This window comes from Monodelphis domestica, chromosome 2, assembly GCF_027887165.1.
Source record: "Monodelphis domestica isolate mMonDom1 chromosome 2, mMonDom1.pri, whole genome shotgun sequence".
Lineage (NCBI taxonomy): Eukaryota > Metazoa > Chordata > Mammalia > Didelphimorphia > Didelphidae > Monodelphis > Monodelphis domestica.
Genome location: NC_077228.1, coordinates 205739381 through 205762976, shown reverse-complemented (window position 1 = coordinate 205762976; position 23596 = coordinate 205739381). Strand labels below are relative to the sequence as shown.

The window sequence follows — 23596 nt, the reverse complement described above, 5'->3', positions numbered from 1 at the left end:
AGATTGAAAAGGGGTATCTCTGGTCCCACTTCCCAGGTGGAAAAATAATACAGACTTGTTTATTCTCTCTGTTCCCATTTCTAATGTTCTCAGCTTAATGGTGGTTTTACCTCTGTTCATTAAGGGTTCTTAGTTCCATGCAAAAAATGCTTACAAGATCCAATACCAAGATGGCACAGTCAAGAGGATCTGGGTTCAAATCTGGCCTCAGACACTTCCTAGCTATGTGACCCTGAGCAAATCACTTAACCCCATTTGCCTAGCCCTTGCCCTTCTGAGATGTCACTAAAATAGAAAGTAAGGGTTTAAAAAAAATTTGATAGCTTTGAGGACAAAAGAGCAAATGGGCTTTCCTCATCAGCCTGCAAGATTCAAAAAGTACAGGATTTTATAGACATGAGCCCTAACAAAGCAACAAAGAAACCAGTAGGCCAAGTATGGAAGGGGTCTATGCTGGCAAACATGTCTGTTGGGTTGGTCAGACTATTAGGAGTGAGAGTTCCAGGACATACACCCATCATCCATGGCAGCAACCCTTCATCCATTCAAGCAGACTCTTGTCCATCCAAAGCCTGGTGGTGTATCGGTGGAATCCCTAGTCACCGGTGCAAGGATGGGAATGAGGGTGAAAAGCAAATAGCTACTTGCCCTAGACAAGTAGCAGCTTTACAGGATGTGTATTAAAGAGCAATGATTTGATTCTCTTTATTGTCTATGCACTTTTAGCAGGGCAGGAAGATTTGTGAGCTAATAAAATGTTTTATAATTCTTTGCAAGGCTGATTTGGAACAAGTCTGTATACCTAAGCCTGTAATTCATCATCGGTGACAATAGATATCTCAGCACTGGTTTAAAGTTCATTTATTAATTCACTCGACCAACATTGATGTTGAGAGTTATCTGGGCTCAGCCCACCTCTCTCTTGAAATCCCAAGCCCTGTCCTGTTTACTGGGTCATGTTTCGGTCTTCCCCCGGCTTTTGATTTTCAAATCAAAAAGTTCCTTCGGAAGGGACTATGCTGATGAGGCTGCCTGAGGAGTTAGTTATCTGGTCTATCTTCCCTAAACAGCAATTTCTCATTCTCAGAGGAGAGGAAGAGATCAATCAATGTTTCCATGATGAATTATCTTAGATGGGGACCCAACACCAGTCTAGCTTTTTTGATGCAATGCCTCCCAAACATGCCTTAAAGCAAACTTGAAAAGGTGATGTGGTAAAAGGTCATTAAAAGTATGGGACTTTTCTGCCAGGAGCAGCCTTAACCAAAAGGAAATAATTCGACATTCTTCCATGAGAACACTGTAGTCGAATCTTACATTCATATCATATTTTGCATAGACTATACGACATGAACCTCACCCTTTAAGAATCAGGAAACTGAGGGTCAGAGATCTTAATCTACTTGCCCAAAGTCTCTTGCAGAGTGACAAATAGCTATCACTCTGTGGGGGAAAGCCTAGGGACTAGAAACTAGGTCCACGAAACTTTGTCCATAGCTCTTTTAATAACTGTTCCACACTCACCTATAAATAAATAACAGGGCTTAGATCTTTGCTTGAAGTAAAGTTCATGATTAACACAAGATGCTAGAACAGTATTAGAGGCACTGAAAATAATGGCCACCAATTTTTTTCACTCCCAGAAAGTCCATGGGCTCAAGTTTCTGTCTCCCACTCTGTTTTATAATCTCCTGAAAGCCATTTTTGCCAAGACCCATTCCTCCCAAGTGATATCTTCCTTTTCCATTGTTCTCCTTACCTCTCTGAACTCTAGGCAGGAGGAATTGTGCTGAGTACAGCTGGAGGACCAGTTTCTAGACTGGTCTTTGCTAGTCTCATCTTGTGATCCTCCCTGTGGCTTCACTCTCCCCATCTCATTAGATTCCCTGGAGTCTTGCCTTGGAGTGGCTAAGGAAACACTGGTCAACTACCCAGGAGCCAACAAGGAGAAATTCTATTCTGGATTTGACTTGAATCAACAAAAAGATGTTGGTTGCTGAGATGAAAATGATGGAAACCTTGGAGGAAAGTGATCATTCCTTAGAGTTAGTTTTTGTTTTTTATAGAGGAGAGGATAGGCAGCAGACATTCTGATGGATTGTCTATCAGGCAGTTGAGGAGAAGAAATTTTAAAAGATTTAGACATAGGATGCCAGGGGTTCAAATCGATTATTATGAAAGAATTATCAATACCCAGGAATGATAGGAAACTCTCAAAAATTACATTTAGGAGACAAAGAGAAACCATTCTTAGGCGAAGGAAAAAGTTGTTGTCTAAAGACATCAATGCACAGGGAACTTGCTAACCAATTAAGACTTTTTAAAGGCATGGCATAGAACAGAAGCTCTCAAACAAAGTGTGGTTTGGGGACTTTTATAGGTTCTTGAGACCCTTCCAGGAGGTCCACAAGGTCAAAACTATTTCCATAATATAGTTGTTATTCAGTCATTTTAGTCATGGCCAAATCTTTGTGACATTTGAGGTTCTCTTGGCAAAGATGATGGAGTGTTTGCCATTTCCTCCACCAGATCACTTTATAGAAGGGGAAACTGAGGCAAACAGGGTTAAGTGACCTGCCCAGGATCACACAGCCAGGAAGTGTCTGAGGCTAGTTCTGAAATCAGAAAGATAAGTCTTCCTGACTTCAGGTCCAGCATTCTATCCACTGTGTCACCTAAGCTGCCCCTTCCTTAATAGTACTGACATTTTAATTTCTAATGTAATAAGTATTGATAGCTATAACCCACATAAACAAAAGCTCTTTGGGGATCCTCAGTAATTTTTAAGGGTTTAAAAAGAGGTTCTGAAATCAAAACATTTGAGAACTACTAGTATAGAAGATGGAAGAAATAGAATGCCCCACACTTTTTTTTAACCCTTACCTTCCATCTTGGCATCAATACTATGTATTGGTTCCAAGGCAGAAGAGTGGCAAGGGCTAGGCAATGGGGGTTAAGTGACTTGACCAGGATCACACAGCTAGGAAGTGTCTGGGGCCAGATTTAAATCTGAGACCTTCTGTTTCCAGGCCTGGCCCCTACTATTTAATATTTTTTAACAATTCCTTGAGCAAATAAACAGATGGCATGCTGATCAAATTTTTTAGATGGGATGAAACTAGGGAAGATACTACTGATTAACCAAAGCAGGATTCAAAAATATGGAATAGAACACTGAGCTGAATCAAAGAAGCTGAAACATAACAGGAATAAATGTAAAGTCTTACATCTTGGTTCAAAAAATCAACCTCTTGAGTACCAAGTGGGGCCAGAGAGCTCAAAGAAGATTTGGAAGTTGTTGGCAATGGATAGAATACCCAAGATAAGTCAACTTTGAGAGGGCAAAAAAACATAGAGTCTTGGGTTTCCAGGAGGGAAGGGGCATTTATTTGCTCTGCTCCACTCTATCATTCTTAGAATACATTTTCATGAATCTCATTTGGGTTTGTGGTTGTTTGTACTTCATTTTTAAAGAGGACCAGTGATATCATGAGGTGATGTCATGACTTGCAAGTGAATTGGGTTTAAATGGGGCAGAGCTACACAAAGTCATCAGCCTCGCTCTTTCTTCCAGTCATGGAAGTCCAGTGGCAAGACAAAAGTCAGGACAATAACAAGCTAGAGAGCAACTGAAAGAGGACAAGCAGGTGCTAAAGGGCCTCAAGTTCATGCCATATGAAGATCAGTTGACAGGATTGGGCATGCTTAGCCTGGAGAAGAGAATACCTGGGGAAGGGGGAAGGGAGGGAGGACATGATATCTGTCTTCAAGTATTTGAAAGCCAATCACCTGGAAGAAGGATTAGACTGGTCTATTTGGCCCCAGGGGGCACATCTAGGAGCAACAGGTGGGCATTGCAAAAAAGCAAGAAATAAGGAGAAACTTCCTAACAATTAGAGCTATGCAAGAGTGGAAGGGGGGATGGTGGGGGTGTGCCTTAGGAGATAGAATGCTCCCCCCTTCAGGATGTCTTCAAATAGACTCTGGATGACCTAACCTGGCTTCAAATGCTGCCTTACTCCTGAAGTGACCTGGAGCCAGTTATGACTTTTTTGAGCCTCAGTTTCTTCATCTGTAAAATTAGAGGTTTGGACCCAACCTTCAGCTATCAATCTGTGATTTAAGCACTTGTATGTTCTAGAAGAAAATGAGTTTTTTTATATCAATTGGTCCCAATGGCCACTGGAAATGTTCCCAATGAACTCTGAAGTTCTAAAATATGAAATATTGCCCTTTGGCCAATGTTCACAGAGTAGATCTGTGATAGAGATGGAACATTAGACCTGTGGGAACCACTGGGAAAGGTCAATTAATCTTGTATTGATAGAATTTTCTTTAATTGCGGTATCTTCTAGATTTACACAAATGAAGATGTGAAGATGGAAAAGAATTTTTCTTTCTTATTAAATAGGAAACATTAGACTGTAAGCTCCTTGAGGGCAGGGGTTATTTTGTCTCCTTTTGTATCCCCAGCACTTAGCATAGTGCTTGGCACATAGTACATATTTAATAAATGGTTATTGATTAGTTGATTGATTGATTGAGAGGAGTAGTTGTTAGAATTTTGAACTCAGAACCCTAAGTCCTAAGGATAGGAGGAACATCAGATAGATTTGGTCCAATCCTTTCTATTTTAAACATGAAAAAACTGAGTCTCACAGAGGAAAAATGGCTGGGCAAAAGTCATAGAATAAGTTAACAGAAAAGGTAGAACCTGAATCCAAGATTCTAGATTTCCAGTCTAATGCTCAATACTATTCTGCCATGGTACTTCGTGGGGCAGGTTCCACTGCTGGGGAAGATACAGAAGGAAGAAACAGGACTTGGTTTTCACCAAAAAAAAAACCCTTTGACTCAAGTAGGTATTGACAAGGCAATGCTTAAAATCCAGTTCTTGGCAAAAAGATGGTACAGTGGATAGAATACCATACCTGGATTCAGGAAGACCTGAGTAAAATCTGGCCTCAGACACTTACTACCTGTGTGACTCAGTTTCCTCATCTATAACATGAACTGGAGAAGGAAATGGCAAACCACTCCAGTATCTTTGTGAAGAAAAACCCCAAATGAAGTCACAAAAAGTCAGACACCACTGAAAAACAACTGAACTTGTACTTTCTATGATTACTCTTGCCACCAAAAAAACAAAAAAACAAAAAAAACACAAAACAAAACAAAACAAAAACCTCATCATGGGTTGCCAAGGTATCTAGATGATTTTTTCAGGCTATTTATGTAGCCCTTTGTATTAAGAGCCTGTGATTCTATTGTCATCACAACCCACTCCACCTATGCAGATTGGGTGACCTGCCCATGGTCATAGAGCTAGTAATCAATCAATCAATCAATTAACCAGTATTTATTAAGCACTATTCTCTGTTGGAGGTGGGATATTAATAATAATAGCTAATATGTATATAGCTGTTCAGTCATTTTCAGTTCTATCCTACTCTTTGTGACCCCATTTGGAATTTTCATGGCAAAGAGACTACAATGGTTTGCCATTTCCCTCTCCAGCTCATGTTATAGATGAGGAAACTGAGGCAAACATAATTAAGTGACTTGCCCAGGGTCTACAGCTAGTGTCTGAGGCTGGATTTCAACTTAGGACAATGAGTCTTCCTAACTCCAGGCCTAGAACTCTCTCCACTGAGCCACTTAGCTACCCATTTCAAAGAACTTTATAAATATTATCTCATGTTATCCTCACAATAACCCTGGGAGATAGGTGCTATTACTATACCTATCTTATGGATGAGGAGACTGAGGCACAGAGAAATTAAGAGGCATATCCAGGAACACAGATAACCAATATCTTAGGCACATATTCCTGATGCCAAGCCCAGTGCCCTATCAATGGTGCCACCTAGTAGCTACCTTTGAGTCTATCTTCCTAACTCCAAGTTCAATTTTCTATCCAGCAGATTATTTTCCCTTTCGTATGATTTTATTTACATATGAAAAAAGGAAAGTTTAGTTTAAGGAGGCCCCTTTTAATTCATTACAGGCCTCTTGGAGGGGCAACAAAGTCATAGGGTCCTGACTTTTACATCAGATTTTAAGTCAATGCATCCTTCTGTTGCTTTTACAAGAAGTGGTCAATCCAAACTGGCCTCAGTCATCTGGGAAAAAATTTAGTGATTCAGAGGCCTATCCTACTTGATCTGTAGACTTTGGAGTCAGGAACTAAGCTTCTAAAATTTAAGACTTTGTCCTAGGTTAAATAATCCTGGCCCCTTTTATGTTTTTCTTTCTGATCACCTTTTCTGACATATTACTGAATCTGATAGGTGTGAGGTGATACCTCAAAGTTATTTTAATTTGCACTTCTTTAATCAATAGTGATTAAGAGTATTTTTTCATATGACTACTGATAAATTTGAATTTTTCTTCTGAAAATTGCCTCTCCAGGTAGTCTCCCTTAAGGTAAAGATAAAAGTCTGGAGCAAAATCTATTGGGTATCAACTGATAAAAAGAAGGCAGGAGTTGCAATCATGATATCTGACAAAGCCAAAGTAAAAATAGATATAGTTAAAAGAGATAGGGAAGGCAATTACATCCTGATAAAAGGCAGTATAGACAATGAGGAAATATCAGTACTCAATATGTATGTACCAAATGATATAACATCCAAATTTATAAAGGAGAAATTGGTGGAGCTCAAAGAGGAAATAGATAGTAAAACTATACTAGTGGGAGACATGAACCTTCCTCTATCATACCTAAATAAATCAAACCAAAAATTAAATAAGAAAGAGGTAAGAAATGTGAATGAAATCTTAGAAAAACAAAGAGTTAATAGATGTGTGAAAACTGCCTCTTCCTTGCATCCTGATGTTATACTAGTCATATCCTTTGGCCATTTATCAATTGGGGAATGGCTCTTATTTTATAAATTTGAATCAGTTCTCCATATATTTGAGAAATGAAGGCTTTTTCTAAGAAACTTGCTGTGAAAAAAAAAAGTCCTAGTTCTCTGATTTATTTTTAATTTTGACTGTATTATTTTCATTTGTGCAAAATCTTTTTGATTTCATGTAATTAAGACTATCCATTGTACTTCATGTAATCCTCTCCAACTTTTGATTGTTCATATATTTTTCATTTATGTACTAATGAGTACATTTTTCCACATTCCCCTAATTTGCCTGTCATATCAACCTCTATGCCTAAATCATGTACCTACTTTGACTTTATACTGATATATGGTGTGGGTATTGGTCTATGCCTAGTTTCTACCAAACCACTTTCCAGATTTCTAGCAATTTTTGTAAAAAAGTAAGTTCTTACTCCCAAAACTTGGATCTTTGGGTTTATCAAACACTTGATTACTATGGTTATTTCATATTGTGTATTGGGTACCTAATCTATTTCATTGATCCACTACTGTTTTTTAGCCAGTACCAGATTGTTTACCACTTTGATTTGATTGAATTACCACATGATTACCACTTTGCAAAATAATTTGAAATCTCGCACTGCTAGGCCTTCTTCCTTTACATTTTTATCATCAAGTCCCTTGATGTTCTTGACCTTTTCATTTTTCCAGATGAATTTGGTATTATTTTTTCTTTTTGGTAGTTTGATTGGTATGATGCTGAATAAGTAAACTAACTTGGGTGGAATTGTCATTTTCATTATATTAGTTCATCCTACCGATAAGTTATTTTTCTAGTTGTTTAGATCTGTCTTTGTATGAAAAATATTTTGTAATCATATTCATATACTTCCTGGGTTTATCTTGGTAGGTAGACTCGCAAGTATTTTATATCATCTGCAATTATTTTAGATGGAATTTTTCTAGACTTGGTAATATACAGATGTGCTGATGATTTATGTGAGTTCATTTTATATCTTGGAATTTTGTTAAAGTTGTTCATTGTTTCAATTTGTTTTCAGTTGATTCTTAAAGGATCTCTGAATATACCACTATATCTGCAAAGATAGTTTTATTTCTTCATTTCCTAGTCTTATTCGTTTCATTTCTTTTTCTTGCTTTTATTGCTAGAGCTATCATTTCTAGTTCAATTTTGCAACACACCTGATTTTATTGAGAAGGTTTCTAGCTTATTCCCATTATAGATAGTGCTTGCTAATGGTTTTAGATAGATACTACTTGTCATTTTAAGGAAAACTCCATTTACTCCTATGTTTTCTAGTGTATTTTAATAAGAATGGGTGTTGTATTTTGTCAAGAGCATTTTCTGCATCTATTAAGACAATCATATGATTTTTGTTGGTTTTGTTATTAATATGGTCAATGATGCTGATGTTTTCCTTGTATTGAACCAGCCCTGACATTCCTGGTATAAATCCCATCTGGCCATATAATGTATAATCTTTAATTGTTCATTGTTAATTGTTTCAACTAGTATTTTACTTGACTCTCTAGGCATTTCTAAGTACTTTTGTTGTTTAGTCATTTCAATCATGTCTGACTCTTTGTGACCCCATTTGGAGTGTTCTTGGCAAGGACATTGAAGTGGTTTGTCATTTCCTTCTCTAGATCATTTGACAGATAAAGAAACGGAGGCAAACAAGATTAAGTGACTTGCCCAGGGTCTCACAGCTAGTAAGTATCTCAGCCCAGATTTGAACTCACAAAGGGTCTTCCTAATTCTAGGTTTGGCTGTCTACCCCCTGAGTCACATAGCTGGCCCATTCTAAGAATATCTTCATATCATCTTCAAATAGTGCTAGTTTTGTTTTCTCATTGCCTATTATTTATTTGATTTCTTTTTCTTGTCACATTGCTATTGATGGTATTTCTAATATTTTCTTTTTAAAACCATTTTCGATGGGGCAGTGAGAAAAAGAGGAATTTTTCTATTTTTAATTGAAAAAAATGTAATTCCTCCCCCCCTAAAATGAGAGTAGGGGGAGGTTTTAATAGGCGAATATGAGATAACTTTTTTATAGGGCATTTTGTAGATTCTTTGTAAAACCATGCTACATATCTCCCTGTACCCTGATATCTTCAAGGGGTTCACATATTAACTTTAGCCCACATATAGATATGGATAGACTCTGTCTCTTTTAAAAAACCCTTACCTATCTTTCTTTTTTATTTTGAAAACCCTTACCTTCCATCTTAGAATCAATACTGTGTATTGGTTCCAAGGCAGAAAATCAGTAAGGGCTAGGCAATGCGGGTCAAGTGACTTGCCCATCTAGGAAGTGTCTGAGGTCAGATTTGAACCCAGGACCTCCTGTCTCTAGGCCTGACTCTCCATCCACTGAGCCACCGAGTCACCTCCTCAATTGCATTTTTGCTTGTTAATCAAACTACAACATAGCTTCTTTGTTCTTCAGGGTGGATGGGATCTTTTCCCTCATCTGAATTTGGTAGTACCAGCACACCTGATGATGCCCTCTGTAACTCTGTATGCAGGAAACCTCATCCATCCTCATCTCTGACTCTTGGAATCTCTCACTCCCCCTCTAGCCCAAATGATCTGGTTCATTATCTACTAGAAACTTAAATGAGAATTTTAATGTTAGTGAATCTCCGCCCATTCCATCTCCCCTCTACCTTCCCTGCTGGTGAACTGTGGTCATAAGGTCATTACTCTAGAATCTCTGTCATGTGGGTCCAGAAGGCCTGGTTCCATTTCAGGTTATCTAGAAACCCACATACCTGGTCCACCTGAAAGCTGAGCAGGGACATCACGGGAAGAGGGGAAAATAGCATTTGCTACCTTATCCTGATTATCAGCGGTCAATGTCCAATCATCCTTCCCTCCTCCCTCTACTTTTGGCCCAACGCCTGTCCTCTCCTGGTCTGCTCCCTACCTCTGGTCTTTACTTGCAGGTGTGGACATCATAAATACGGATACACTCCTGACAGCTGACATAGCAACACCAATGGAAGATGCAATGACATTTCTCCTTTCGCTTCTCTGTCCGTGTGTTGTGGCCTCGACCACAACACAACAGGTCACAGCCATCGATCCCATGGGAGGTGACATTACAAGTCCGGTCCCTGGTTCCAAAGGATCCGGTCTCAGGATTGGGTTCACAGAAATTGGGAGAGTTCTCATAATAGACCAGGTCGCGCTCGGTAGGTGGTTTGAAGAGTGCGTATTTGGCCCGGAGAGTTTCCACCCATCCCCTTGATTCTCGATGTTTCTCTACCACCATCTCAGAGGCACTGTCGTACTTGTCCTTGAGGAAGTCACCGATGGCCCGGAAGTCAGGCTGGGCCCACCAACAGGTCTTCACTTCGCAGCTCCCTGAGAGCCCGTGGCACTTACATTTGAGATGCATGTGGTCCAGGATAGTCTGTGGGAAGGAGAGGAACCAAAGCAGCCACAGTATATCCCAGGACTCCCAATCCCTCTTTTTAAAGCCCTCTGTGACTATGAACTATCCTCAGACCAACTGGGGAAGGCTTATTTCTTAGGCCAGTTGTGCAAGGCTTATTCATTAGATCTCAAGCCAGGCACAAATTCATCTCCTCCCATAATCATCATCCTGGGTTCTTTCTAACTCAATACTCTCTTCCTTCCCTCAAAACTTCTTGGACCCTCTCCTTTTTTGTCTAGGAAGGTGAACAATGGGGAAACAGGCCAAAATTGGGAAAAGACCGAGTCAGTGCCTGACAGGAGGCAAAATGGCAAAACTGGAAAAAAAAAGAAGAGAGATTTTGGATTCCCTGTTGATTTCTCTTTTTCTTCATAAACAACTATGAAGGATAAAGTTTCCCAGGGAGGCAAGGATCCAGCCAATGGGGAATGGGCAATGCTGGGAGTTTGGAAGGTGCTCTGGAGGAATAAAGGGGAGATCAAAGGTCTTGAGACCTGAAAGGAAGAATAATGGTTGAGAACTAAGAGTGGAAGGGAGGGAAACCAGAAGGAAAGAAAATGAATGTTAGGGAGAGGAAGGCTCAAGGGGTCTTACTCACCGTCCTACCAGCCTCATTGTTATGTTTGTTCATGGCAGAGCGGGCATCTGGACGGTTCTCACGGGCATCAGCAAACTCTCTGGAGACCAGCACCCCAAAGTCGGCATCTTCACTGCAGCCCCCCCACTTCCAGCCATCCCCAGGAGGCCCCTTGTGATGGGAGTCACAGCCACAGATTGTAGAGGTCCCCTCGGCACAAGACCGGGTGACAGCAAAAGCCACACCAGCAGAGGCGATAGCATGCACAAAAGCGGATTCCCGAGTAGCTGTGGGGAAGAAAGCATTCAGGTAGGGTGAGAGAATGCTGACTCAGTGTCTGCTCAGGTAGACTACACTTCTTAGTGCATCCAACAGGAAGAGAAAGGATTGGGAGGACGGTGAGCAGGCCATGTGAACCCTCGAGTATACAAGCTCATTCCAACATCAAAAAAGTCCCTTTAGCTGCCCTGCTGCAGCTAGGTGTCACAGTGGAAAGAGCACTGGTCATGGAGTCAAGATGACTGAGTTCAAACCTGACCTCAGACACTGCCCCTGTGACCCTGGGCAAGTCACTTAAACTATTTGTCTCACTTTTCTCAACTGTAAAATGGAGACGATAATAATGGCACCTACTTCCAGAGCTGATGTGAAGATCAAATGAGATAATATTTGTAAAGCACTCAGCATAGCACAGTACCTGGCATATAGTAGGCACTTCATAAATGTTTCCCTTCCTGATGCCTTGCCTAAGACTAGAGTACACTGCCAAATAGAGACATAGTGATGGTGAGGGAGGGAGAGAGACAGAGAGACAGAGAAAGAACTGAATGAAAAAAGAAGAGAGACGGAAATGGGAAATAAAGGAGAGAAAGAATGGGCATGGGAAATGGTAAAGATCTCATACTATGGACCCATCTTGAAGATGTAATAATCCAGCAGACCCTCAAGTCCTGCTACTCCCAACAGGGGTAGAGTAATAATAATAATAATATCTCATATTGACAAACTTCTTCACAACAACCCCCAAAAGTAGGCAGTGCTAGTATTGTTATCATCAATTTACAAATAAGTAAACTGAGGCTCAAGGGTGTTAAGTGACAACTAATAAATGTCAGGTGTGTGTCTCAAAACTAAGACCTTTGACACCATGTCCAATGCTACACTTCCTCTCAAAATGACCCACCACATGGACAAAAAGACGCCTCAAAAACTATGTCACCTACTCCTACTAGGGAAGGAGTGCCAATTGCATTCTGGTTAAGCAGGCTTCTTGGGGAGACAGGGGCACCCACACTCATTAATTCCCATCCTTATTTAATGTTTTGTATTACAGACTCTGAAAGAACCAACCCAGCTTGAGTAGTGTTTTCACTGTGGTCTGATTGTGACCAAGACATGTGGGGGAGATGAGGGCAGGCATTCTGATTTTCACTCCTCCCATTTCCTCACAGAGTATCCTTAGACAAAGCTCCCTTTCCTTCTCCATTCCTCAGCTTCCCTACTCAGGATACCCACAATTTTTAGTAAAACTTTAAACTTGACTAGCTCTAAAACTAACAGTTTTAAGTCCTATTTGCACTAATACTTTTGGGACATAGTATCTATAATGTGGGGAATATTATTTTGCCTCTCAGAATTAGAAACAGAAACTCTTTCTTTAAAAGCAGGGGAGATTAACATCTAATTCAATTCAATTTAACAATACATTTATATGAGCTCATCACACAGAGAGATACAAAGTTTAGATAAAACACAATCCCTGCCCTCATGCCAGTCTTTTAATACATCTACAACAAGAATTCAGAAATAGTGCAAAGAGAGGAGAGGAAAGCATTCTGGGAATCCTAAAGGGGAGAAGAAAACTATTAAGCAGAACTGGGGGGAGGGAGGGGGGAGAGGTAAATACATGAAGGTGCCAAGGATGAGGCAGTCTTTGGACCCTTCTTATCCCTGCTGACCCAAAGGAAGCCAGACTCTTAACATGTACAAAACTGAACCCATTTTCTTTCCTCTGAAACCCAACTCCCTTCTGAATGTTTGTGTTTCTTTTTGAGGGTTCTATGATGTGAGCTGTGCAAATCTCCTTTCCAAATGTCCTAATGGATTTTGTATGCTGAACCTGTGGTAGAGTCTTCTGAATTCGTAGTGGACAGATTGACACAATCAAACACACTGTACCCTGACCCCAACATCTTGATGTCCAATACAAAGGACGAAGGACACCTTCCCATTCTCAACTTTGATGCTATCCTTGACTCTTCATCTCTTCTTATCCCATATATCTCCTCAGTTGCCAAGGTTCTTCCCCCTCCCATTTCTACCTTCATAACCTCTTTCACATCTGTCCCTTCTCTCCAGTCCCACAGCCATCATCCCAGTTCAAGTCCTCAATACTTCTCCCTTAGACTACTGCAATAGCTTTCAAATTGGTCTCCTGGTCCTGGATTCCTCTACAGAACTGCCAAAACAAAGTTCCTAGAGTGTAAGTGTAGTGTCCCCCTTCAGTAAACTCCCTAGAACCTCTGGGATCAAAGTCCTTTGTTTCATATTCAAAGCTTTTCACAACTTGACCTCTTCCTACCTTTCCACTCCTCTTAACTGTTTATTCTTTCCCACATACTATCTGTTCCTTTATGGACTGTCTCCTATGCCAGGCACAGGAATGCTCTCTATCCTTACCCTCTTGGAATCTTTGGCTTTCTTTAAAACTCAGGTCAAACCCCACCTTCTGTAGGAGATCTTTCTGGGGCCCTCAGATACTAGAGCCTTCTCTTCTAAGGTTACCTTCCAGGTTTTTCTAGATGTATCTTGCCTCTACCTACTTATTCACATTTTATCTCCCCTTCTAGAATGTACATTCTTGGGGGGAAGGGTTGCTTTGTGTATCCTCAGCACTTAGCAAAGTGTCTGTCACACAGTAAGTGATTAATAAATGCTCATTGCCTGATGGTTAAACAAAGCCCAAGGACATGGATGGGTAAACATCATCTCCTCAGCTATTGGGATAGGGAAACAAGGGGACCTCCCTTTAAATCTTCTCTTCCTCCCTTCCCTCCTTCCACCACCTCCTCACAGACCCTCCATCTGTTCCTTCACTTAGGTAAGGTAGGGATGATTGTCTACAACAAATTATCTACGTCCTATGGCCAAGGATAGGAGGAAGCTTCTCTATGCCACTAGCATCTCAAGGTACTGCCCTCATCTCTTGTTCCTCCTCCCCTTTTCCATGCTTCCTCTAGAGTTCTCCATCCTGTAGAAAAGACAAAACTTTGCCCAGACATGGAACCACCACTATGAAAGCCAAACAGCATTGAAAGACTTGAGATCTCTGATTAAAGCAATGACCAACCAGTAACAATACTAAGTAGGATCCCCACCTCTTGACAGAGTTGATGTATGAAAGGTGCAGATTATGACTTTTTTTTTTTTGGATGTGGGGAATGGGAGAATTTCTTTTGCTCATGTGTGACTGGTACAAGAGTCTTTACTTTTTTTCTTTTCACAATGGAGTGGGTTGGAAGAAAGAGAAAACTGGCTTTTCTTCATTGAAAAAAAATGGAGTTTTTCAAAGGAGAGGAAGATCTGGCACCTATCCTATGCAGCCCTCTGACAACCTCTGGTTCAGAAGCTGTTGAATAAAATTGAGAGGGGACAAGGAATGAAGTTCGTCAGGTAGCTCTAATGAACAACCAATCCCCAGAGTTTGAAGGGAGTCCCCAAGCGTTCTCTCCCCCTGCTGTCTTATGGTGCCCCGAAATCTAAGTATCCTGACTCTCTTCTGGTCTTGTCTCCTGGGATATGGAGGGGAAAGCAACTCAGGGTCTCTCAATGGATTGGGAAGAAAGGCAACCGTTCTTGGGAAGGGGGCTGGGGGAGGAACCCGAAAAACTTCACCAAAACCCTGAACCTCCAACCCGCCCCCACCCTCATCCCCCCAGCGAGTCCATGCTGGGCCCAGGGAGGAATTTCCCAGAGCCTTCTTGGGTTCCCAGCCCTGGGGAGGGGCAGGAAGGGGGCCGCGGGGCGGGAGGGATTAGAGAGCCTGAGAACTGTGGCTGACAGTGAGCCCCTGTGCCTAGCCCCCATCCGGCCGGCCGTTACCTGCTGGGCCACTCAATCTCCCTTTGTTCCCCCCGTGTCACACTGTATTATCCGCCTAATGTGGCAGGTTTCCTCTGGCCACTGCGCCCAGGGCGCCAGGGCCCGGCATTCCCTGCCGCCACCGCGTAGCAACGGGCAGCTCCCCCCAGCCGGGCCTCCCCCTCCCGGGCCGAGCGGGGCCGGGAAATCCCTATTGATGGGGCTCCCGCCCCCCCCGCCGCTCCCCGGGCAGAATGGGGGAAAGGGCGTGTGAATGGCGCAGCGATGTGAAATGAGTGTGGCGGGGGCCGGGCCCGCAGCCCCAGCCTCACAGTGGGGGACAAGGCTTAGCCCTTTTTCAATCAATATAAGCTCATTTTGCTCTATCCTCCCCCAGCTCCTCCCTGGAAAGGGGGAGAGAAAAAAAAATCTGGAGTTTGTAACATGACCACCCGCCCAGTTTCCTACCCCGGCCCCTCCCGCTCTCAACTCCCTGGCTTGCCCCTGCCCCTACCCTTGCCCCCTATCCCCCCAGACCTCCGGCCTCTCCTCCTTCCTGTCTTGGTTCCCTGGCACCTGACCCTGGCTCCCCCACCAGCTCACCTCAGCTCCCTGGGCATCCGGATCACAACCCCCTCCCCCCCCAAGGCTCAGTCCTACTGGCTAACTAACCTCTCCCCCCACTTCTTTCCCATCTGTTACCGCTTCTCCTCTCGGGGGCGAGGACCAGCCCTTACAGGCCACCAGCCCAACTCTGTCCCGAAGAGATCAGACATCACCACCCAATCCCAGTTCCCTACCCTGATACCCCAGCTGGACAGAATTTTGGGGCAGTCCTTCATCCTCCGCTCTTCCTCTGGGGTTCAGCCCTTCTTATTCTAATCGCCTTGGTCCTAGGAAGTGGCCCCTCTGAAGTTTCGTGAGTCAGCCCATGCCGCAGGTTCTGCTATTTCGAGCCCTGGATAATGATTAGCCAGTGTGTGTCGGGAAAGTGGGCACACACAGGGTGTTGGGAGGGAGGAGGTCCGGAGGTCAGACATCATTTACAACGAAGAACAATTTCCAGCTGCCATATCTGAAGCCCCGAGTTCTGAACCATTCCCTGCCCTTTGGGAGTTTGCAATCTAAAACAGGCAAAACTAACAAGTGCATCTAACAGGAAAAATCATGGTGGGACATGGCCATCTATGTGACCCAACAGAACACAAACTAATTAAAATTAATTGTAGTTATTTGCATACATGTCTTAATACCACACCCCACCACCACCACACACACTCACACACTCACACACATGTACACCTATTGGTGGATAAACTCCTTGAGGACAGGAGCCACCTTATCTGTCTTTGTCGTTCATTTCAAGGCACCCTTTGCTCTACACCACACACAGTAGGTGTTTGATAATTGTTGTTAAATTGAATAAGCTTTATTACTCTGAAAGCACAACTTGAACCTGGCTGCATATGTGTAAATATACTTCTAAAATACAAAACATTATTACTCTGGGCACATAATCAAAGTGGAAACTTTTATGTAACCAATGAACTCTGGTAAAAGACACGAAAAGAGAAACTTAAATCATTTTTTTCTATGCCTCTTTGTAGACAATAGCCGATATAGGGTCTTTAATATATATTACATATTATTTACATATATACACAATATATATACACACATGACTATGACATAACTGACATTAATATAGAACCTTAAAGCTTACAAAGTGCTTTCTACACAGCATCTCATTTGATCCTTACAACAATCTTGTGAAAAGATACCAGGTGGCAGGGCAGTAAGGTGGCACAATGGATAGAGAGCCAGAGGTCTGGAATTGAGAAAACTGGGTTTAAATCTGACCTTGGGCACTTCCTAGGTGTATGACCCTGGGCAAGTCACTTAACCTTGATTACCTAGTATTTGCTATTTTTCTGTCTTAATAAAACAGAAGGTAATGGTTAAAAAAAAGTTATCAGGTGGCATAATGGCTAGAGTTTGGGGTTTGGAGTTAGGAAGGCCTAATTAATTTAATTTAATTTAAACTCATCAAAGGGTTGTTGTGAGAATTAAGTGAAATATATACATATACATATTATATGATACTATATATAATCATATATTACGAATGGATACATATAAAGTGTTTTAGAAATTTTAAAGTGCCAAATAAGTGCTAGCTGATGTCTTATTATTATTATCACAGGTATCATTATTCCCATTTAATAGATGAGGAAATAGAATCAGAGAACTTAAGTGACTTGACCAGGATAATTCAACTAATAAGTGTTGGAGGCACTTACCAATCAAACTTGGATTTTTCCTGAGTCCAGGTTCAGCATTCTAACTACCACACTATGAAGCCTTTCCAAGAAATGGAGAGACATCATGGCATATGAGGGAGAACACTGGACATGGAATCAAAAGACTTGGGTTCAAATTCCAGTTCTGATACCTACTAGTTGGGCACAGCCTATGTAAATAACAAAGTAACTGAGCCTCATTTTATGATCCTGCAAAATGGGGACAATGATTACTAATGATGATAAGGAAAGTGCTTTGTATGTCTTAAAATGTCAATTATTATTGTTTAGTCACTTTTCATGGCCCCATTTGGGGTCTTCTTGGCAAAGATACTGTAGTGGTTTGCCATTTCTTTCTCCAGTTCATTTTATAGATGAGGAACAGGGCTAAGTGACTTGCCCAGGGTAATACAACTAGTAAGTATCTGAATCCTGTTTTGAACTCAGGTCTTCCTGGCTCCAGGCCTGGCACTCTATGCACTGAACCACCTAGCTGCTCCTGAAGTACTTAAACATGATTTTTTAAAATTATTATTGGGTAAAGAGAACAGACTGGAGATCTGGGGAAAGGGAGGAAACTTATTTTTAGGTTTTTGTTTTTTTGTATTAGGGGGAAACAATTTTTGTGAGTGGGTAGGGGGAAGAAACAAAGGAGGGAGAAAGCTGAGAAAGTAGATGGGTAGGCTTAATACAAAGAAGCTATGATTTAATTCCTTAGAATTCCAAAGATCCTTAAAAATTACCCCAGTCATGAACTTAGGATTCCTGAACTCTAAAGTTCTCATGAACACTTCTGAAATAAGTTCATATATTCTTCCTTAAACTTTATTTCACCATTTACCATCTCGTCTCAATAGATTGTGAGCTTCTGGAGGACAGGAAACTTTTTCCCCCTTCTCTTCCTTCTTCCCTTCCCTTCCTTCTTGCCTTTTGTCTTAGTATCAGTTCAAAGACAAAAGAATGGCTAGAGCTAGGCAATTGAGTTTAAGTGACTTGCTCATAGTTGCAGAGCTAGGAAGCATCTAAGGTTTTGTCTTTTTTTTTTATCCCCACCCAGTACTTAGCCCAGTGCCTGGCACATAGTAGGCCTAATAAATGTTCATTGACTGACCAACTGGTGACTCATATCTACCTTATTGTTCCCTTGAAGAACAGCCCATGAGATCACCTTGAATCCTGAATTGAGAAGACCCCAGTAAGCTGTTCAATTTGGGGTAAACCATTGGAAGATGACACACTAACAAGCACCCCAACCCTTCTTCCATGCTCCAACACTTCATTGCCAGGATTAGCTGCTCTGAGGGCTCTGTACTCCTGCATCTGAAGGCTGTGCTCCCTAGGATTGGACTAGGAGAGCCACAGTGATGAGGTAAATAACTGCTGGAGCCCTAGCTAGCCTCCTGAAGTGGAAATTAACTGAAGGTAACAGATACTGATGGCAAGTACCAGAGTCACATTCTTGGTCCTCACACCTAGATCCCCAGCCTGCCAAAGAGAAAGTTCCCTTCACTATTAACAAAAATGTTCTTTTCTCCAAGCATAATGATTGGGTTTGCCTTCCTGACATCTCATTGTCCCCTTCCCCAACCCTCCTTCAACACAGGAAGAGATCCAAATGGACAGAGAAAAGTGGTAGAATTCACACCCTTTGGGAAGTCAGGAAGGCTAGCATGATATTCAGACACCATGAGGTTCCTCAATTCAGAATGCTAGGACTGTTAGTCTGCTACAGAGGGTGAGGAGTGGATGAAGTAAGCTATGGCTGCAACCTGACCTGCCCAAAGATCCTAGTCTTCTCTCTAGACAGGCAAGTGCCTCGTGGACTCACCTTTGTCAAGGACAGGCCCAAAGATGGCCAGGCTGTCATCGATGGTGGTACAGTTCCAGCGTCGGCCCCGGAACTGATGCTGACATTCTTGGATGCCCAGCTTCACTCCCTCTGCCACACTGGGCATGATCTCAATGTAGTTGCGGCAGAAACGGAGCTGCTTGGGGACCAGGCCAGGAATGGAGCCACAGAGCAGAGGCTGGGACCCCAGTGATGTGTACTGCTGCCCCAGGGCCAGGGACCTGGAAAGGAGAGCAGAGAATTACCGTCATAGTCCCCGGTAATTACCATCAAATACTTACCCAGTGACTACCATGCTTTGTGAACCAGACAGAAAGGTATTAAGTCCAGCAGAAAGAAAAAACATTGAACTGAGAGTCAGGACACCTGAACTTTCATCTTGGCTCTTCTTTAGTAAACCATGGAACCTTTGGAGAGCCTCTGCCACTATTCAGGCCTCTCAGTTTTCCCTCCTCTATAATATGAATGAGTTTAATTAGATCACAGGTTCTTAACCCAGGATGCTTGAACTTGGTTTTTAAACTAATTTGATAACTGTGTTGTTGTTCATTCACTTTTTGTCCCACTCTTGGGATCCTATCTGGGGTTTTCTCAGCAAAGACACTGGAATTGTTTACCATTTCCTTTTCTAGCTCATTTTACAGATGAAGGAACTAAGGCAAATGAAGTTAAGTGACTTTTCCAGAATCACACAGCTAGCCAGATTGAACTCAAGAAAATGTGTCTTCCTGATTTCAGCCTTAGCACTCCATCCACTATGCCACCTAGCATTGAATTTCAATGCAATTGGTTTCCTTTGTAATGCCACGAATTTTATTTTATGCATTTAAAAATGTTATTCTGATAAGGAATCAATAGGCTTCATCAGATTGACAAAATAAGATTAAGATGGATGACATTGTCTCTATGATCCCTTCTAGCCCTTTTATTCTAGGGTTTCTGTGACTGAGATCGTAGGATCACAGAATTTAGAGCTAGAAGAGAAACCATTTAGATCACTCTCCTTCTCATTTTAAAGATAAGGAAACTGAGGCACAGACAAATTAAGTGGCTTGCCCAAGGAAACACACTTAGGGACTATCTAAGGAGAAATGGTCTTCCAGATCACAAGTCTAGTACTCTTATCCACATTCCATGCTTGGAAGACCCCTTTACTTCTCCAGAGCTAAGCCTTCCTACAGAAGGAATCCCTCCAGATTTGTGGGAAGCAGACAGAAACCCTCAAAAGCAGTTAATTATATCTCAGAAATAAAAAGATGAGAAAGGAAGGCTTTTCATTTTAATAGAGGGCCTGACCCTTTGTGGTTGTTATCCCATCATGTCTGACTCTTCATGATGCCATTTGGGGTTTTCTTGGCAAAGACACTGAAGTGATTTGCCATTTCCTTCTCCAGCTCATTATACAGATGAGAAAAAGGAGACAGAGTTAAATGACTTCCCTAGGGTCATAAAGCTGGTAACTATCTGAGACTGAATTTGAACTCAGGTCTTGATGATTCTGGGCCACGTTCTCTATCCACTTTACCACCTAGTTGCCCCACCATATCCTTACATTGACTTTTTCATTTATTCCCCATGATGTCTTCCCCTCTGAAGGCTTTCTACTGTCTGGCACTGGCTTCAAGGTCCACTTTTATTATGCCATTTAGTTTTTCATTTGCTCACATCCACTTTCGGGCAGCTTTGTAGAAGTGAGTCATTTTCTTCTCTACACTGTTGAGACTTTATTAGGCATTTAAATGCATGTCCAACTCTGAACTGGGGGATGGCCGATCAAAACCCTTCTCCGTCTCTTCCATAGACTTTCTGGGGGATGCTGAACATGTCAGTGGCCCCTTCGAGCATCCTTTCTTCTTCTATAGAGTGGAGGAAAGCATCGGAGTGGTACTGTTGGGGAGAAAGAGCTAGCCTTGGGAGTCAGGAAGTCCTGAATAAAAGCCTATCTTTTGATACACACTGGCTATTTAATTATGTCAAGTCATTTAACTTTTCAGTGCCCCAATTAAGTCTCTAAGATTATAACTTTCAAAGGTGGTGCCAAACTGCCTTGTAAAAGGCAGTTTCTTCTCCTGGGAGATCCCTACATCAATGAAATCATAGGTCCAGTCCCTATCCCTATCCTTCAAATCTACATTGGTGAAGAGAGTTTCTAAACTTCAAGTTCTGCCAACTACCCCCATCCCCCAAATGGAGATTACAGCCCTTGCTCTATCTACATCATGGGGGTTCCAAAAATGAAATGAAATTGTAGGAAGTACTTTAAAAACCAAAGTGAGCCCTAACACTTCCCATATAAATGACAAGTATCCCTTCCACATCACAGCTTTCCCCATTGAGGCATGTGCCAGTAGAAGAAATTAAATGGTCATTTTTTGTGAGCTTTGCAGAAGTTGCAGATGACAGCAAAGGCCAGCCAATGACACAGAAAAAGTTTAGAAACTCAGAAATGCATAAGATATATGTATAGTATTGTATAATATCAACATATTTTATCTATTAATGCCATAAATGTGCACAATTTCTTTTTTAAAGTTAAAATGAGTAAAAAGTTAAAGTTTGCAAAAAGAATAGGAAAGTCAAAAAAATTTATGCCAATTTTCCAGATCACAGAGGCACTGTTCCTCTAACCCCAATGATATAGAAAGGATACCTGTATTAGAATTATTTTCATCTTTCTACAGCTGAGAAACTGTACAAATTACTTTTCTGCAAAGATGAGCAGAAAATGATCCATAGCTCACAGGGGACTTCAAGCCAAACATGGCAACAATAGTATGAAAAAGGTAATGTGATCTTTGTTGTTATTTAGTCATTCAATTGTGCCTGTGGCATGCCAGGCACTTCTGCCCTCCAATATCTCCTGAAGTCTGTCCAAGCTCATGCTCATTGCTTCTGTGACACTATCCATCTCCTTTTGCCTTTAATCCTTCCCAACTTCAGGGTCTTTTCCAGTAAGTCTTGTCTTCTCATTATGTGGTCAAAGTATTTAAGTTTCAGCTTCACTATTTGACCTTCCAGTGAACAGTCTGAATTAATGTCTTTAAGTATTGACTGATTTGATCTCCTTGCTGTCCAACAGGTTCTCAAAAGTCTTCTCCAGCACCACAGTCCAAAAGTGCTGATTCTGCAGCACTCAGCTTTTCTTCTGGTCCAGCTTTCACAGCTATATATCTCTACTTAGCAAGGCAATGACTGCTTTTTGGCAAAAAGTTTGTCCAGATTTGCCATAGCATTTTTCCCCAAGGAACAAATATCTTTTAATTTCTTAGCTGCAATTACTGTCTGTAGTGATCTTTATCCCCAAGGATATAAAATCGGATACTGTTTCCATTTCTTCTTCCCATTTATCAAGAAGTGATGAGACCAGTTGCCAAAGATCTTAGCTTTTTTATGTTGTCTCAAGCTAGTTTTTACACTCTCTTCTTTTGCCCTCATCAAGATATTTCTTCTTAATTCTCTTCACATTCTGCCATCAGAGTAATATTGTCTGCATATCTGACATTGTTATTTCTCCTGGCAACCTTAATTCTTGCTTTTGATTCATCTAGTATTTCACATGATATACTCTTCATATATATCAAATCAAATAAAACAATATTAGGTCTTCTTATACTCCTTTCCTAATCTTACACCAATCACTTGTTCCATGTTCATTCCATGTTCAGTTATAACTATTGCTACTTGACCTTCATACAGATTCCCCAGGAGACAAGTAAGATGATCTGCTATTTCCATCTCTTTGAGTACTTGCCATGTTTTGTTGGGATCCACTCAAGTCTAAGGTTTTAGCATAGTCAATGAAATAGAAGTAGATGTTTTTCTGGAACTCCTTTGCTTTTTCCATAATCCAGTGAATGTTGGCAATTTGGTCTCTAGTTCCTCTGCCTTTTCCAAAATCAGTCTGCTTTTCTGGAAATTCTTGGTTTATATATTGCTGAAGCCTGGCTTGCAGAATCCTAAGCATTACCTTGCTTTCATGTGAAATGAGTGCAATTGCCCAGCAATTCGAACATTCTTTGGTATTGTCCTTCTTTAGGTTCGAGACATAAACTGATCTTTTCTGATTCAGTAGCCACCATTGAGTTTTCCAAATCTTGAGTGTAGTATATTGGATGTAGCAATTTAACAGAATCATCTTTTAGGATTTTAAACAGCTCAGCTGAAATTCTAGTTTCACTGGCCTTATTGTTAGCAATGTTTCCAAGGGCCCACTTGACTTCATTCTCCAGGATATGTGGCTCTAGATCAATAACCACACCATCCTGGTTATTGGTGATGTTAAGATCTTTCTTGTGTAATTCTTCTGTGTATTCTTGTCACCTCTTCTTAATCTCTTCTGCTTTTATTAAATCCCTGCCATTTTCATCTTTGATCATGTCCACTTTTACATGAAACCTTCCCTTGATATCTCTAATTCTCTTGAAGAGATCTCTTGTCTTTCCAATTCTATTGTTTTCTTCCATGTCTTCCATGTCTCCATGACA

The 23596-nt window shown here is 41.4% G+C and overlaps 1 protein-coding gene across 1 annotated transcript in view; it reads right to left on the bottom strand.

Annotated features, from left to right (window-relative positions):
• The window catches only part of WNT3 (Wnt family member 3), a 110725-nt gene that overhangs the window by 5296 nt on the left and 81833 nt on the right, over positions 1-23596 (bottom strand). The window contains exons 2-4 of the mRNA XM_056817010.1: positions 19092-19333; positions 10905-11170; positions 9794-10282 (exon numbers count right to left, since the gene is read on the bottom strand). Coding sequence (XP_056672988.1) covers positions 9803-10282; positions 10905-11170; positions 19092-19333 — 988 coding nt within the window. The 3' untranslated portion in view covers positions 9794-9802. The remainder of the gene's footprint in view (positions 1-9793; positions 10283-10904; positions 11171-19091; positions 19334-23596) is intronic.